At 43.0% G+C, this 13828-nt stretch overlaps 1 protein-coding gene across 1 annotated transcript in view; it reads right to left on the bottom strand.

The window, feature by feature from the left end:
• Nucleotides 1-13828, bottom strand: part of SNX24 (sorting nexin 24) — a 751934-nt gene that overhangs the window by 380972 nt on the left and 357134 nt on the right. Inside the window, exon 2 of the mRNA XM_086961081.1 lies at nucleotides 9107-9190. Coding sequence (XP_086817207.1) covers nucleotides 9107-9190 — 84 coding nt within the window. The remainder of the gene's footprint in view (nucleotides 1-9106; nucleotides 9191-13828) is intronic.

The raw sequence follows: 13828 nt of genomic DNA, 5'->3' as shown, positions 1-13828 counted from the left end.
ATCATATGCCTCCTTTTCAATACACTGAATCTATAAAGAAGTGGTGAATAGCAGTGATACAAAAAAATACCTGCTCCACAAGCTAACTCTGAGTGTGACTGAATCACAAAGAGGCATGGAACAGGTCTAGCAGACCTGATAGAATATGATGCCAGCAGAACAATCTACATAATTTTTTGTTGAGCTAATGTTAATGTGGGAAAGTGGGCCAAAGAGGAATGTAAATATAAATAGCATCAAACTGCATTGACTCAAATGTCGGTTAGGGTGCATAATCTGTTGCAGTCTCCTATCGAGAAGGTACAATGTGTTCCAGTCCAGTGCATATATTATTTGGGTAATAAGCAATCCAAAACTTTTCTGGATCTGTTGAAGGATTCATGGAAGTACTGCCTCATTAGGGAGCTTATTATTTAGATGCAATATCTTCTGGTACTGACCAATGCAGTGGCTGACTACTGGGCTACAGGGCAACCAGAACTTGCTGAGACACACTAACAATTAAGGCTCCCGGTTTCCTGGTTATACAGATTTTTACACATAAATACAGATGGAACACAATTTATTTCTCTGCGTGTATTTATGTATAGAAACAGAAAAATACTGAAACAAGCATTTGCAATGCTATACGTCTCGCATTTACGAGAGTTTGAGCTATTGGCATTGTAAATGACAATGCCTTTTATTTATGTGTTGTTTTTAAAACAGATAAATAAAAGGCATTATCATTTACAATGCCAATAGCTTAAACTCTCCCAAATGAGAGACCTATTGCATTGCAAATGTGTTTGTGCTATAAAAATAAAACACAAAGCGTTAGGAGAGATTGTGTCCTGCCTGCAATAGCAGGCAGGACAAAGAATTTTTGAGAAAATAGTGCTCGGAGGCTGCAATTAAAGCCTATTGAGTAACAACACACGTAACAGGGGGTGTCGCCATGGGAGGTTACAATATGAGACAAAGATGTACTAAGGAGGGACTACTCAGCCTATTGGCCAATGAACAGCCACAGTTTACAGTGGACAATGACACAAGCCAATAAAAAATATGGGCGGAGCTTCAAGTCCTATATGAATACACCATGCCTCGCAGAGCAGCGCATGTGATTCCCAGACTGGTTCTAAAACACGCTCCCTACACTGTAGATTAATTATGAGCAGCAGGCACACAAAAAAATTGGAGGAATTATCTGTACAAGTGTGAGGACCACTCTAAGGTAAGTTAATGGCAGTAATTTCAGCCTAATGTTTGTAATGGAGTTCATCTGCATTTCTTTTCCCTAGGTGGCATCCATTTCTTGAATGGCCAAGGCCTAAAGTGCAGTGAAGCTGTATGAAAAGATGTGTTTTGAGTGGCCTCATAGCATCCAGTTTTGAAAGAAAAGACGTGTTTTAAATTGTTGCAACTAAATTGCCATGGACCCTTTGCAATGCTCGCTGCCCCAACCCCTCTGGCCTTTCTGCTGCCTTTGAATGTCAACTGCAAGGGTTTGTAGGAAGTTGATGTGAGTTTGTCTAAACTTACATTACTTGACATTGTTTCAGGGCGGCCTGGAAGGGCTGGGTCGGCATGTGTCACAGCTCTCAACAATTTACCACAGAATAGATGGTGAGAGCAAGATCGGTCTACATATCATATTTACAAATGACAATCATAATTGTCAAAGATCTTTAACAATGGACGTGTAAGTTAAGCACTTGCTCTTAACGTCTTTATGTAACTGATAGATTCAATTTAAATCAAGTATGGCAGAGTTGGCTTTTCATTCTTGACTAGGTAGATGCAACAAGAACCACGGAGGTACGTAATAGAAACAAACACCTGATATTTTCAATGTTATGGAATGTCACAATTACTTCAAACTCTTCATCAAAAGTTGTTCTTTGCTCGGGTGTGTTTATAAGGAACATAAATGAAAGGTTTTTTCAAAGTGATCAGTCAAATTTACTTTAGTATGGAATGCCTAGTAGGGTGTACATTTATATCCATGTATACAAAGTTATGTGGTGCAATTCAGTTCAGTGATGATATATACGTATGCCCTAAGGAATGTGCAGCTTTTTGCAAGCTAAACACTGACATCATGAATGTTGTTGAAGAAGAGTTCAACAAATACACAATGTGCAATAGTTCACAAAGAAAGACCAGTGATATGACATACTGACTTTCTCAGAAGTACGAATGGCCAACATTGTATAATTTTGCTTGGATCTCATTGCTGTACTACCATCATCTGGAAATGCAGATTTTCCGTTGTCCTCATTCCGTGAACAAATCATAAAGAGCATCAATTACTGTAAAGTCTTTTCAATTACATATACTAATATTTTAGAGTTTTCGGATGAGTATTGTGTTTCTTCATTTTATGCCCTTAAAAATATATTTAAGTCTCTAACAATCAAGTGCAAGTGTGCAATGTGGAAAAACAACACCTGCAGCATCTTCTTTTCCCTGCAAACAAAATAACCGTGAACAAAGGCAGAAAACATTACTAAAAAATAAATATGGATACATTACTGACAGAAAGACCTTAAAAATAAATGCCATAAAACTTGCGCCTTAGTTACAATGAATGAATTTGTGGTTGTGTCTGTACCCCTTCACATGTTGGTTGCCAAAGTGTTAGTTAAAATTATGGATAGGATGTATTTATGGGAGATGGTTGAGTGATTGACAGCTGCCGAAAGAGGAGAGGCAAGGGACAGGATGTGAGAATATGCATGGGACTTACCTGGACAGTGGTGTATCAAGTCAGATGTTTTGCTTTTAAAATACTATGGAAACTGCTGAGGTTCATGTGACATATACACCCTTATAGGTCCCAAGTCTGCTTTCAAGTTTTTTATTGAAGAAAGAAGAGCCTGATACTTCCCTATATGCCTTTAATGGAGTCAAAACTTTCTGATACCTTAAGGTGGGTAATTACTATTTTATCAGGCCAAACCTATTTTTTTAGCAAAAGGTACCTGCTTTTTGTTCCCTGTGCTGTACTTCATTAGGCAATGGGTCCTTTTGTTTTCGTCTATGGTCTCTTTATCTATCTGACTTGCTGTTTTAGAGCAGAGGCCATGATGTCCATCCAGATATCTGACAATGTTGGTGTTCCCTTCTTGTATAGATATGGAGAGATGTGATGATTGCAGTGTTGGGGGCACTGCAACTGGGATGCAGATTTACGGTGTAACTTATTGTGTAGGTTACTTTTAAATTTTAACAAGGAAGCGTCAGTCCAAGACATATCTAACATGGATGTTAGGATACATTATAATTAAAACAGAGCATCCATTGAAGGGAATGGGTCTAAAGACTCAGCGGATTAAGCCCCGGTTGGCAAAGCAGTTACTGTATAGTTGTACTAGAGCAAGGTGTTGTCCCACTGGATCCTTGAACTACCTCTCATTCGGAGTTTCAAAGAGAAAGATATTGTCTGCAAGGGCACAGGCTTTCAAATTAATTCAAAAGCACAGTATTGTGGTGGTGGGTCGGCTGATAATGATTATTAGACTCGATTAATGTTCGAGGACTGTGTATCAAAAAGCAGGTACTCAATAAGATTAAAGCAATGCAGTGACCCTGGTACAATATTACTGACCCCATCAATGCATTTGGATTGTGTCTCTGAAGAGGTTTAGAACCCCGGAAGTTCAAACTTCTGGAGGCACAAGATAGAATTACCATGGTTGAGGGAGTAAGAGCGATGAGCCATGAGTGAGTTTGATAATTAGTCATGACCTAGAATACTCCACACACTACTCAAGGTACATCGAAATAATAACATAAGAAACAAACTATGCATGTAAAAAAACGTTGATGTTACAGGTCTGATATTTACCAAGAGCAATGTTTGCATTTAAATGTAAAAAATGAAATGTTCTGCTCAAAGTGCATTTGGCAATCGAATGGAAAAAAACATCCCTTGAAATACTACTTTATGGTTATTTTGGTCACCACCAGCACCGACAAAAGAGGAGCCGGAAGATAAATGTGAGGTTGTGTGGTGCAGCAAGAGAAGGTGGGGTGCAAAAGAGGAGGAAGAGGTGAAGAGCACAATACCAGGATTACTAGTGCAGTACAGGCATAAGAAGAGGAGGACAAGCAGATGGAAGGAGTAGGTGCCAATAAGAAACAGTTGGTTTATGAGCCAGGTAGGTCGAACTAGAGCAGGAAAGGTATAAAAAAAAGGTGGACAGATAACATGTTCGAGACTACCACATATAAAAAGGTGTGGTGTAAAAGGGACATTCCCGATATAAAAATGAATTTGAAATTTGCAGAATCATAATGACGACTATTTTGAATGTTTTAGAAAACAACGTTGTCTTTTTTGTTTATAACAACGTTTTGTGGCTCAATATTTTTTTGTAGAACTAAGCATAATTTGCTGAGATTATGTCCTTGATGTTTAATAATTATTTACTTGCTTCATGGGCAATTTCTAAATAAATATGGCAAAAGATCCAGAGTAATATTTTAGAGGGATGCATACCTTTGGGGTTGTTTAGAAAATTGGGGAAGGTTTGGTTGTTGTGCTTCTTGGGAACTAGTTTTAACATCTATATAGTAGCATGGTGGAATCTGCTTCATCTAGCAAGGAAGTAGACAGATCTATATTCTCTGCATGCGATGGTTTCCACCTGATGAATGTGCATTTGTTTCCATGGCTGTGCAGGGACAGCAGGAGAGGGTGGAATCACTGACGAAAGGAAGTGAACATAGTTATGCAATAAAAGCACTTTGATGGGATTTTTCTACCTAGAACATCCAAATTAATGAATATATTCCATTTTACCAGCACATTTGGTCTGCACTTTGACCTTCAAGGAGGCCTCTTGGTGATAGTGACAGATAATGGACATTTGTTTCTACCTACAAAAATGTTACTCTTTTTATTAACTTCCAGAGCAATGCAAAGCCGATTGGACGTCCCAGGAATCGAACCTGAGACTATAAGGTGAAATACAGATTCCTGGATTGTAAATATTAGTACACGGAGCCACTAGATCCACCTAAATAGCCTGCAGAGGAGCAGAGATGTAAATCACTTCTCTAATGGTACTCTCTGTCAGAAGGCAGGAACCGCTACTCATCACTGAAAGGCGAACAGGAACCTTAGCCAAACAATAGTTTCAGGGGTAAAGGTTTTTACACTGCAAGTAAGAGTTAAAGTTTAATCTGACCTAACAGCACAGTTTATACAATAGCTCATTTTTCAGTTTACAGCAGATACAATGACAGTGATGAAAGGATGAAACCCATATGACAAATCTAAATGATAAACTCAAATCATAACAATGAACACATAACCTCTTTTTCGTGATATTGTAGTGACACACATTTTCTTAAAAAATTGATGGACACCTTCCAAACCCCCACCATTAATCAAAACTGAACCATCTTGTTCTACAGCACTGCCTCTCAGAAAACAGAAGTCCTGCATTCAGGAGGATTCAGATGTGTACGCATAAGACAGGGATCGGTATCAGCAGTGGAACAGGGCTTAGCTGCCCAGTAAGAGCAGAGGCGGAGCCAAACTGGTAATTCGCAGACCAATAATATTTTGATGATGCGTAGCAGAAGCAGTCTTCTGCAAGTATCCGATGAGACTACATTCACATAATTGATTAACGGGGATGAATGATATCGGGCGTAGGGTGTCTGTGGGCCACATTGGGACTACAGTTACTAGGCAAAGGCTCTTGGTTATTTAAAGGGGGGTAACAGTTATCTGAAATTCATTAGCAAGCATCAACTACTTTGGTGCTATCTGTGTGAAGTTATAACCTTGGCGGCAGAGCACATTCATTAGCATTTAGTTGACAAAGTTTCTTCAGTGAAGCATATTCCACCTCAAAGTTGTGAAAAACTTCTTGGCTTCGCGGCGGCTGATAACAAAGACAAGAGAGAGAAACAGGAATGCTTGACGGGGGAAGTGACTGAGCTGGAGCGCATACAACAAAGGACCTGGGGCACCCAGGGTCTGGAAGAATCTTAAAGCAGCCAGGGAACAGCTAGCAGGGCTAGATGTTGACCGGGCTGAGTACGCAGCCCTCTGCCTGAAACATGCATTCTATGTGGGGGGGGGTGATCGGTGGGGGCGTCTTCTCGCGAATCGGCTTCGGGCGCAATGACAAGCGTCCAGAGTCACTGAGATACGGGATCAGCGAGGGAGGGACTGTGATGATGATCTGGAGATCGAAGATGATTTCCGACAATTCTATGAGACCTAATATGAGGCTCAATCCTTGCCTGAGAGCGGACCAACCCATTACCTTCACGGTGTTGCCACGGCTAAACTTTTACCAAACCAGGCAGCAGAGCTTGAGGCCCCCATATGACAGGAGGAGTTTATTTCAGCAATCTCCCATTTGAAACACAACAAGTCGCCAGGCCCGGATGGGTTCTCCTCCCTTTTTTATAAAAAGTTTTGCGCTGTATTAGCCCCACTCCTAGTACGGGTTTTTAACATGATTGGGTCTACCCAGACTTCCTCCTTTACGCCCTCTACGATAGAAGCGTTAATATCGGTGATCTCTAAACCTGATAAGGATAAACGCATTTTGCGGTTCTTACCGCCCTATTTCCCTTCTTAATGTGGACTTAAAGATTTTTACCGGAATCCTGGCGGCCAGACTTTCTCGTCACCTACTCAGGCTGATCGACCCAGATCAGTCCGGGTTTGTCCCCGGATGCCAATGCTCCGGCAATACCAAACGACTTCTCCATTCGGTGGATAGGCTGGAACGCCTACCAGCGGAGTGAATGATCTTCTCGGTCGACGCTGAAAAAGCATTTGATAGGGTCCATTGGCCGTATCTCCGGGCGACTAGTCCACTTCCGCCTCCCAGATCGCTTAATCGATTGGGTTATTAGTAGTTACGGGAATCCTACGGCTATGGTGCGGTGAATGGGATGGCTTCTTCGGCCTTTCCTGTACGTAGAGGGACCAGGCAGGGGTGCCCGATGTCGCCGCTCCTGTTCGCCTTCTATATGGAGCCCATGTCTCAAAGGATTTGAGATGACCCCGCCAGTAAGGGAGCACGTTTTGGGGGGGTCGGAACATAAGCTCTGCTTATATGCAGATGACGTGGTGGCTGCGCTGGAGCACCCTAGGGAATCTCTCCCAGCTTTCTTAGATGAACTGGACAGGTTTGCACTTGCCTCTGGTTTTAAGATAAATGTGCACAAATCACAAGCCCTAGACCTGTCCTTAGGGTCTGGGATTCTGGGGTTATTGCAGCGTTCCTACCCGATCCAGTGGGCCCACGACTCCATTTCCTATCTAGGGATGTAGATAGTCCCTACTATTAAATCCACCAGAACGTTGAACTACACGATAATTCCCGTCCGCGACTCTCTCAAGAATTGAAGACCACATTCCCTCTCCTGGTTGGCCCGTATAGCAGCGGTGAAAATGGTGAGACTGAGCCAAATTCTCTACCGGTTTCATATGCTCCCCTTGATGCCGCCACCAGGAGTCATGCTTTCCTTGCAACGAGACACTGAGCGCTTCGTCTGGCGCGATCAGAGAGCTCGGCTGCGTCGGGAACTTACCTATCGGGACCCAGTGAAGGGTGGGCTGGGACTCCCTGAGCTTCTAGCTTACTGGCAGGTGAGACAGATGAGGGCGCTGGTGGAGTGATCGCGCCCGGAATCTGAGAAGCACTGGTTGTTTATGGATAGGTCCCTTGCTGGCCAGCCTTTATGGGGGGTTCCCTTTCTCGCACGCATGAGGCGACCCCGCAATTTATGTCTTGGAGGGGACACGTCCTACTTTGTTAGCTTGGGACAAGACTTCACGTCCCCAATTACGCCTATAGAACAAAATACTGATTTCACCCCAGGCCTTGACCCTGGGGAGTTTGACCATTGGACTAAAGAGGCCTGTCGCTCCATAGGTCATCTCTTTGATCTCTCGGGACCCCGCTCCTTTACTGCTCTCCTTACTGAACACAGCATCCCGGAAACGGAGCGGTATCGATATTTTCAGGTCCGAAACTGGGTACTCCATAGTGATGTGAGAGGGGGTGCGGAGTGGCTTCTCAGCCCGTTCGAGAAGTGGTTACTCACATGACACAGTGACACAAGCTTGACATCAGACTTATACAAATTTGCTTGATGCACTTCTGACACCGGAAAGTCCCCCGGCCAACTGCGCTGGGAGGGGGAATTGGGAAGGGCTCGTAAACGGAAGTAGAGGACTGATATCTATTATAGGGCACGACGCACAGCACGCAATGTTGCCTCTATTGAGACAGCCACTAAAGTGCCCACCTACTGGTACCTAACCCCTGTGTGACTCCAAAGGGGTAACCCTTCCCGTAGCCTGCAGTGCTGACGAGCCTGTGGTTCACTGGGCACTCTTACACACCTGCTGTGGGAGTGGCCATCCCTGGGGACATGTTGGCAGCAAATCCTCAACGAGGTAGATTCCCACTTTAACACCCAGATTCCTAGATTCCCAGACTATGTTCTCCTGGGCCTTCCCAACGCCATTTACCTTCCCCCTTAAATCTCGGCGGGGTAAGCAGGTGGCTTTAGCTCTGGGAGCAGCAGTCCAAAATGTTCTGAGGCACTGGGGTACCAAGACAGTCCCTACACTCCTAGATGGCTTCATAGGTTGTGGGCCATTTTGGGGATGGAAAAGATGTCTCTCTCTTTGACTCATCCAGGGGCCTCCTTTCACGACCTGTGGGCTCCCTTTCTTACGCTATTGACATCTGAGTTCATGGAGCTCACCTGCCCCAAATACCTACGATTACTGAGACTTGCAGACCCCCCAAACATAATGTCCCCAACACTTCCACCATTTACGATCCTTTCCTAGATTGTTCCTTGCCTTTCCATCTAATAGGGGTGGGCCTTTTATTTTTTTTTCAGGGAGGAGGGGGGGGGGGGGGGGGGTTCTTCTTTCTTTCATCCTGTTCTTGATTGCCGAAAATAGCACTACGACTGCCGGGTTGCACCCCGATGATTGCAGGGCACAATGGCTTGTTCGCTCTTTCTCTATGTTGAAAACTAATAAAAGAAATTTAAACAAAAAAACAAAAGATGTGAAAAACAACAACACGACTATGCAAAGGCAGGCGTCTGATTGTGGAGAACATACCTTTTTATGAAGAGCGTGAAATTCACTGTATCTTTTTTCGACAAAATGTTTCCTTCCACTTACAAGAACCTCAATTTTAAACACCTGAAACATAAAAGAAGAAAACAACATTTATCCTCAGCAATCATTCACAAACCTCCGTTTTTTGCCATGTTACATTTGTGACCATGATGTTTCTCGACCCTTTAATAATGGCGTATAATGCATAAAAAAACAGTGGCTCCGGAGGCCCAGGAGAACAGTATTGATTAATGATGACTGACTAAACTCTGGCTTAACAAGTATGTTCAGCAAATATGGGAATAAGGGGTTGCTCTCAGGGCACGACCTTTGCTTTGAAACCACCACAATATGTCCTCATTCTATTATGGTTCTTTTCATAAAAAGTTATTCAAACGGCGTAGGCGGTAAAACAGGAAGATGTACAGGGTGTCTTCTGCGAGGCAATGAATGCAAAGGGTGCAAGTGCAGGTTAATTTCCCTCTAACCTGCATATTCATCTCCAGCCTCAGCTGAGCGCGCGCTCCCTCGTCACTAGGGGGAGGAAGTGGCGCAGGCCCGTTTTCTTAGCATGAGGCGTATGACAGCTCGCGCTGCTGCTCCGGCCAGCAGCCTGCTCGAGGTTGAAAGGCCAGAGCAGGGAAACTACCAGCAAGCTCTCATTAGTGGCCTCTAACGTGACACTTCCTTGACTCCAAGGTCGCCGGGTCAGTGCCAAAAAACAGGTGTGCAACAATACAGCAAAGAGCTCCTAAGGCCAGACAGAAGGTAAATGTGAAATGAAATTGGCTGTTGCATCGTTAATTGTGTAAAAACAAAAAAAAGGCGTGATAGATACTTTCTTTGCTGTACATGTGATTTTCCTCTGTGTTCTAATTGATATTCACAATCCGGCCAGCTAAGGATTTTAAAAACTGTCCAATACATAAACTACAAAGAAATTAGCTTCAAGTAAAGAACAGTTAGGGAAAAAAAGGACAGTAAACTAGGGACTTCTCGCAGGGCGAATGTGGAATTACAACGAAAAAAGCAGGACCATTTAATCAGCATTGATAAAGTATTTGGAGTCTCACCAAAGTTAGCGCTGCAGAGAAAAACAATCACCCAATGTCAACGCAGGTCCGAGTCACAAAGACCCAGACAGCATAGCTGAGAGGATTCCAGGGGCCAAAGGCAAACATTAATTTTTGTCCACATGCTTTCTCCCCCTTCCAGCAAAGTACAATATTTGCATTTGTCTGCTGCACAACAAAGCTCTTTGATGTCTTCTGCGGGCGGCCCCTAACTATGGCTGCACCACCGGTTCTATGGACACAACAGTCCTTCTGTCTGGGTGGGAATATCACACGTTTCTACCCCTATAAGAGTATGTCTATGATCTGCACAGATTTCAGACTTGCATGGAATTCCCGTCATTACTTTTTGAAGAAAAAAACCATAGTGAATTACCAGGCGTGCTCCCGTGAGTAAACATTTAAACAAATCTTACAAGTCTGTACATGGAAATGTAACACATATGTACATTTGCATGGTTTAAGTTATTATTTTTGTTCAAATGAAGGACTTGGCTACATTGTATTGTCGGGGATAAGGCGATGCTCTGTGTTGAATAAAATGGTGGGTAAATAGTGAAACAATCTGGTTTGCATACTGATACATGGCTGTACCGATTTGGGGCAATCCCATTGTAACTTGTCATGAAATTATCCATACAAATATTGAATGTTTACAAATGTACTCCGAAATTGTCCACTGCGATAGACTGATAACACTGTGTAATCGTATGACTTTCTTATGCTGACCACAATAAATAAAGTGTAAAAAAAAGGTTTTATTTTTGTTTCCCTGTGAAACTACTCACAATCATGAGAGTTTGTGGATGTCCAGATGATTAGTCATGTGCACAGTACCAGAATGCCACAATCAACCACTGTGAGCAAATTTACTCTCATAGAAAATTGTGCGACACTAGCAATGAATCCATTCACAAGTTCAAATCCACACCTTGTTAATCACTGGTGTGACTCTGCACTCGCAAATTATACATCTGTGCACTAACCTGCCACAAACATCATTAGATACAAACCTTAGTGAATAAAGGTCGAAAAGGGAAAAGAACTGACCCACAGATCATGTTCTATTTAGGATTTATTCTCTACAAGGGGAAGTACCGGTGGAATTCACCTGTATGCATATACTGGATTAAATGGAAACATAAGTGATCAGCATTTTTATACAACCTATTTTATATCTATTTCCCTAAGGTGAAAGAGGAGATGGAGTGATTTTCCACATTCACATAATGTGGTCAAATGGAAGGGGTGGGATTGGAAATCAGGTCTCCTGGTTCCACCACAAACTGTGTAACCACTAGAATACATTATCCACACAAAATAGTTCATCAAAAGTGTCTCCGACGCCCCGATGATTCGCAAAAACTCTTGACAACGTCAATTATACTGCCTGTCTGAGGAGGGTGGGGTGTAAATGAGGAAATCGTTGATGTTAGAAATTTACCCCCGATTTGGGGGCCATTTAGTACAAGTTTGATTGGGCTCTTGGGATGAGTTAAATATGCAGTAATCAGTTTTAGGTTTGAAAAGCCTAGGCCATGGCTAGATGGGCAGTCTGAGCAAGGACACAGGCGGGGTTGTGCCAGTGCCAGTGTCAAAACTTCTGCATAACTCTGGATCTTTGGGAAGACAGAATCAAACACAGGATCTTCCTTGGTTACTTGACAAGGAAGACATCTATGGGGGAGCATGATCTAGGTGTCAGGGAAGTCAACTTGAAACACATCTCTCAAGTACTGAAGATCCACATGAAACTGTGATGTATATTTCCTACCACTCGCACTGCACAACATGGTCTCTGAGCCACAGTATTTACCCTCCAAAAAGTAGATGGGTAAAATGGAGTTTCTGTGGTCCGGTACACATTCTGAAATCTCTACAGACAGGACACACAGAGGATGCTCACCATTTAGCAACTATAATGAAACTGAGACACTGCTGTTGTACACCAAAACCACTTTCCCAGAAAAATAAAGATGGAGATCTACACCTGTAAAGCTCTGCCACTAAGGAAGAGTCATCCTGATTCTTCTTAATGTTTCCAGGATCGCAAAGGAATTACTTTTACGTGAATTAGAACAGCCAATGAAAACCTGATCCAAGACTGTTTGGAAAAGCTGCATGCCCTCTGGCATGTGGGTGTGTTATGTGGGCCTCAGCCAGTGAAATGACAAGCAAGACAGATAACTGGCAGGGGTCAGTGTGCTGCATTAGCTTCCTTCAGAATCCATGTGTCGGATGCATCAGAAATGAACAAATTGTGTCACCCTCAATGTGTAAGCGGCTAACACAGACACACACCTTGGTGGAAACAAAAGCATACTTTCTTTTTGCTTTCCTGATTTCTAAGTTTACAGTGCATATACCCATACATATTACTGTAGCAGGAAAACAATGTTCCACAACGAAAATCACACGCTCTTTAAGTTATTTTTGCTGTAGGATCATTCTGTTTATTAGGACATTAACCCCCAGATGCATCAAAGTTATGTTTTGCGAGTCCTTAATAGCGAATTTTAAGGAATCGCTATTAAAGACTCGCAAAACGGGATGCATGTAAGAATCGCAATGTTATTTGCGATTCCTACTGATTCATTTTTTTCGATTCGCTAATTGCTAATTGCAAATAAGGAATGGCTTTCCCATTCATTCCTATGGGCCCATAGGAATGAATGGGAAAGCCATTCCTTATTTGCGATTAGCAATTAGCGAATCGCAAATGTGCCGCAATTTCAAGGGTGCCAGGGTGTCCGAAAGACAACCTGTTGCACCCCTGAAATGGTAATGTTCACTGGTGTTGCGCACACACATGTCCCAAGGACATGTGTGTGTGTAATATGCAACTTAGAAAAATGCACTAAAGCGCATATTTCTAAGTTTTTGCTTTTTACCACGTAGTTTGGATTCGCTGTAAATAGCGACCCCAGATTGCGATTTCGCAATCTTGGAATGGTTCATGCATTGCATTTAAGGAATCGCAAATTACGATTCCTTAAATGCAATCGCAATTTGAGAACTCGCAATTATTTGCGAATTCTTAAATTGCGAGTGCATGAACCCTTGATGCATCTCAAATGCTATTTTTGCGGGCGCAAACGGCCGAATTTTGCGATTCGCACCGTTTGCGCTCGCAAAAATGCTTGATGCATCTACCTGATTATCTGCTCCCAGGAGTGTTCAAAGAAGCATTTAGTCTATTGCGTTGGCAATCTTTAATCCTATCTAAGACAGGATTTTATTTAGGCTTGTAGCTTATTATCTGATTAGGCCTCAAGCCCTGGCCTCGGACATGTACATGGCATGTGCCTCGAAGGCGGTGCATTGTACAACCAGCCCTTTTCATTCGGAAACCATGTCCACTGGTTCAGATTTCGACATTGATTGCAGGGCCAGTTACCGAGATCCCAGCACTCAAGATGTCGGCGTGGGCCCTGGTGTCACAGGGTGAGGCGACTGAGTGACGGGCCTTCCCCACAGACACGCATTTGCATTTACAAAATTGGGCTCAGTTCCGCACTAATTAAACTGAGCTACTGCAGGCACCGAAACAACAACAATAGCAGGAAATTGGTTCACCTCGACAAAACTGCCAAAGTAAAGAGGAAAGAATGGAGGATAAAAATGAGAATGAGCAGGGGAATTGTGCTCC

Source organism: Lissotriton vulgaris, chromosome 3_1 (genome assembly GCF_964263255.1).
Source record: "Lissotriton vulgaris chromosome 3_1, aLisVul1.2, whole genome shotgun sequence".
Lineage (NCBI taxonomy): Eukaryota > Metazoa > Chordata > Amphibia > Caudata > Salamandridae > Lissotriton > Lissotriton vulgaris.
This window is presented reverse-complemented; position numbering and strand designations above follow the sequence as displayed.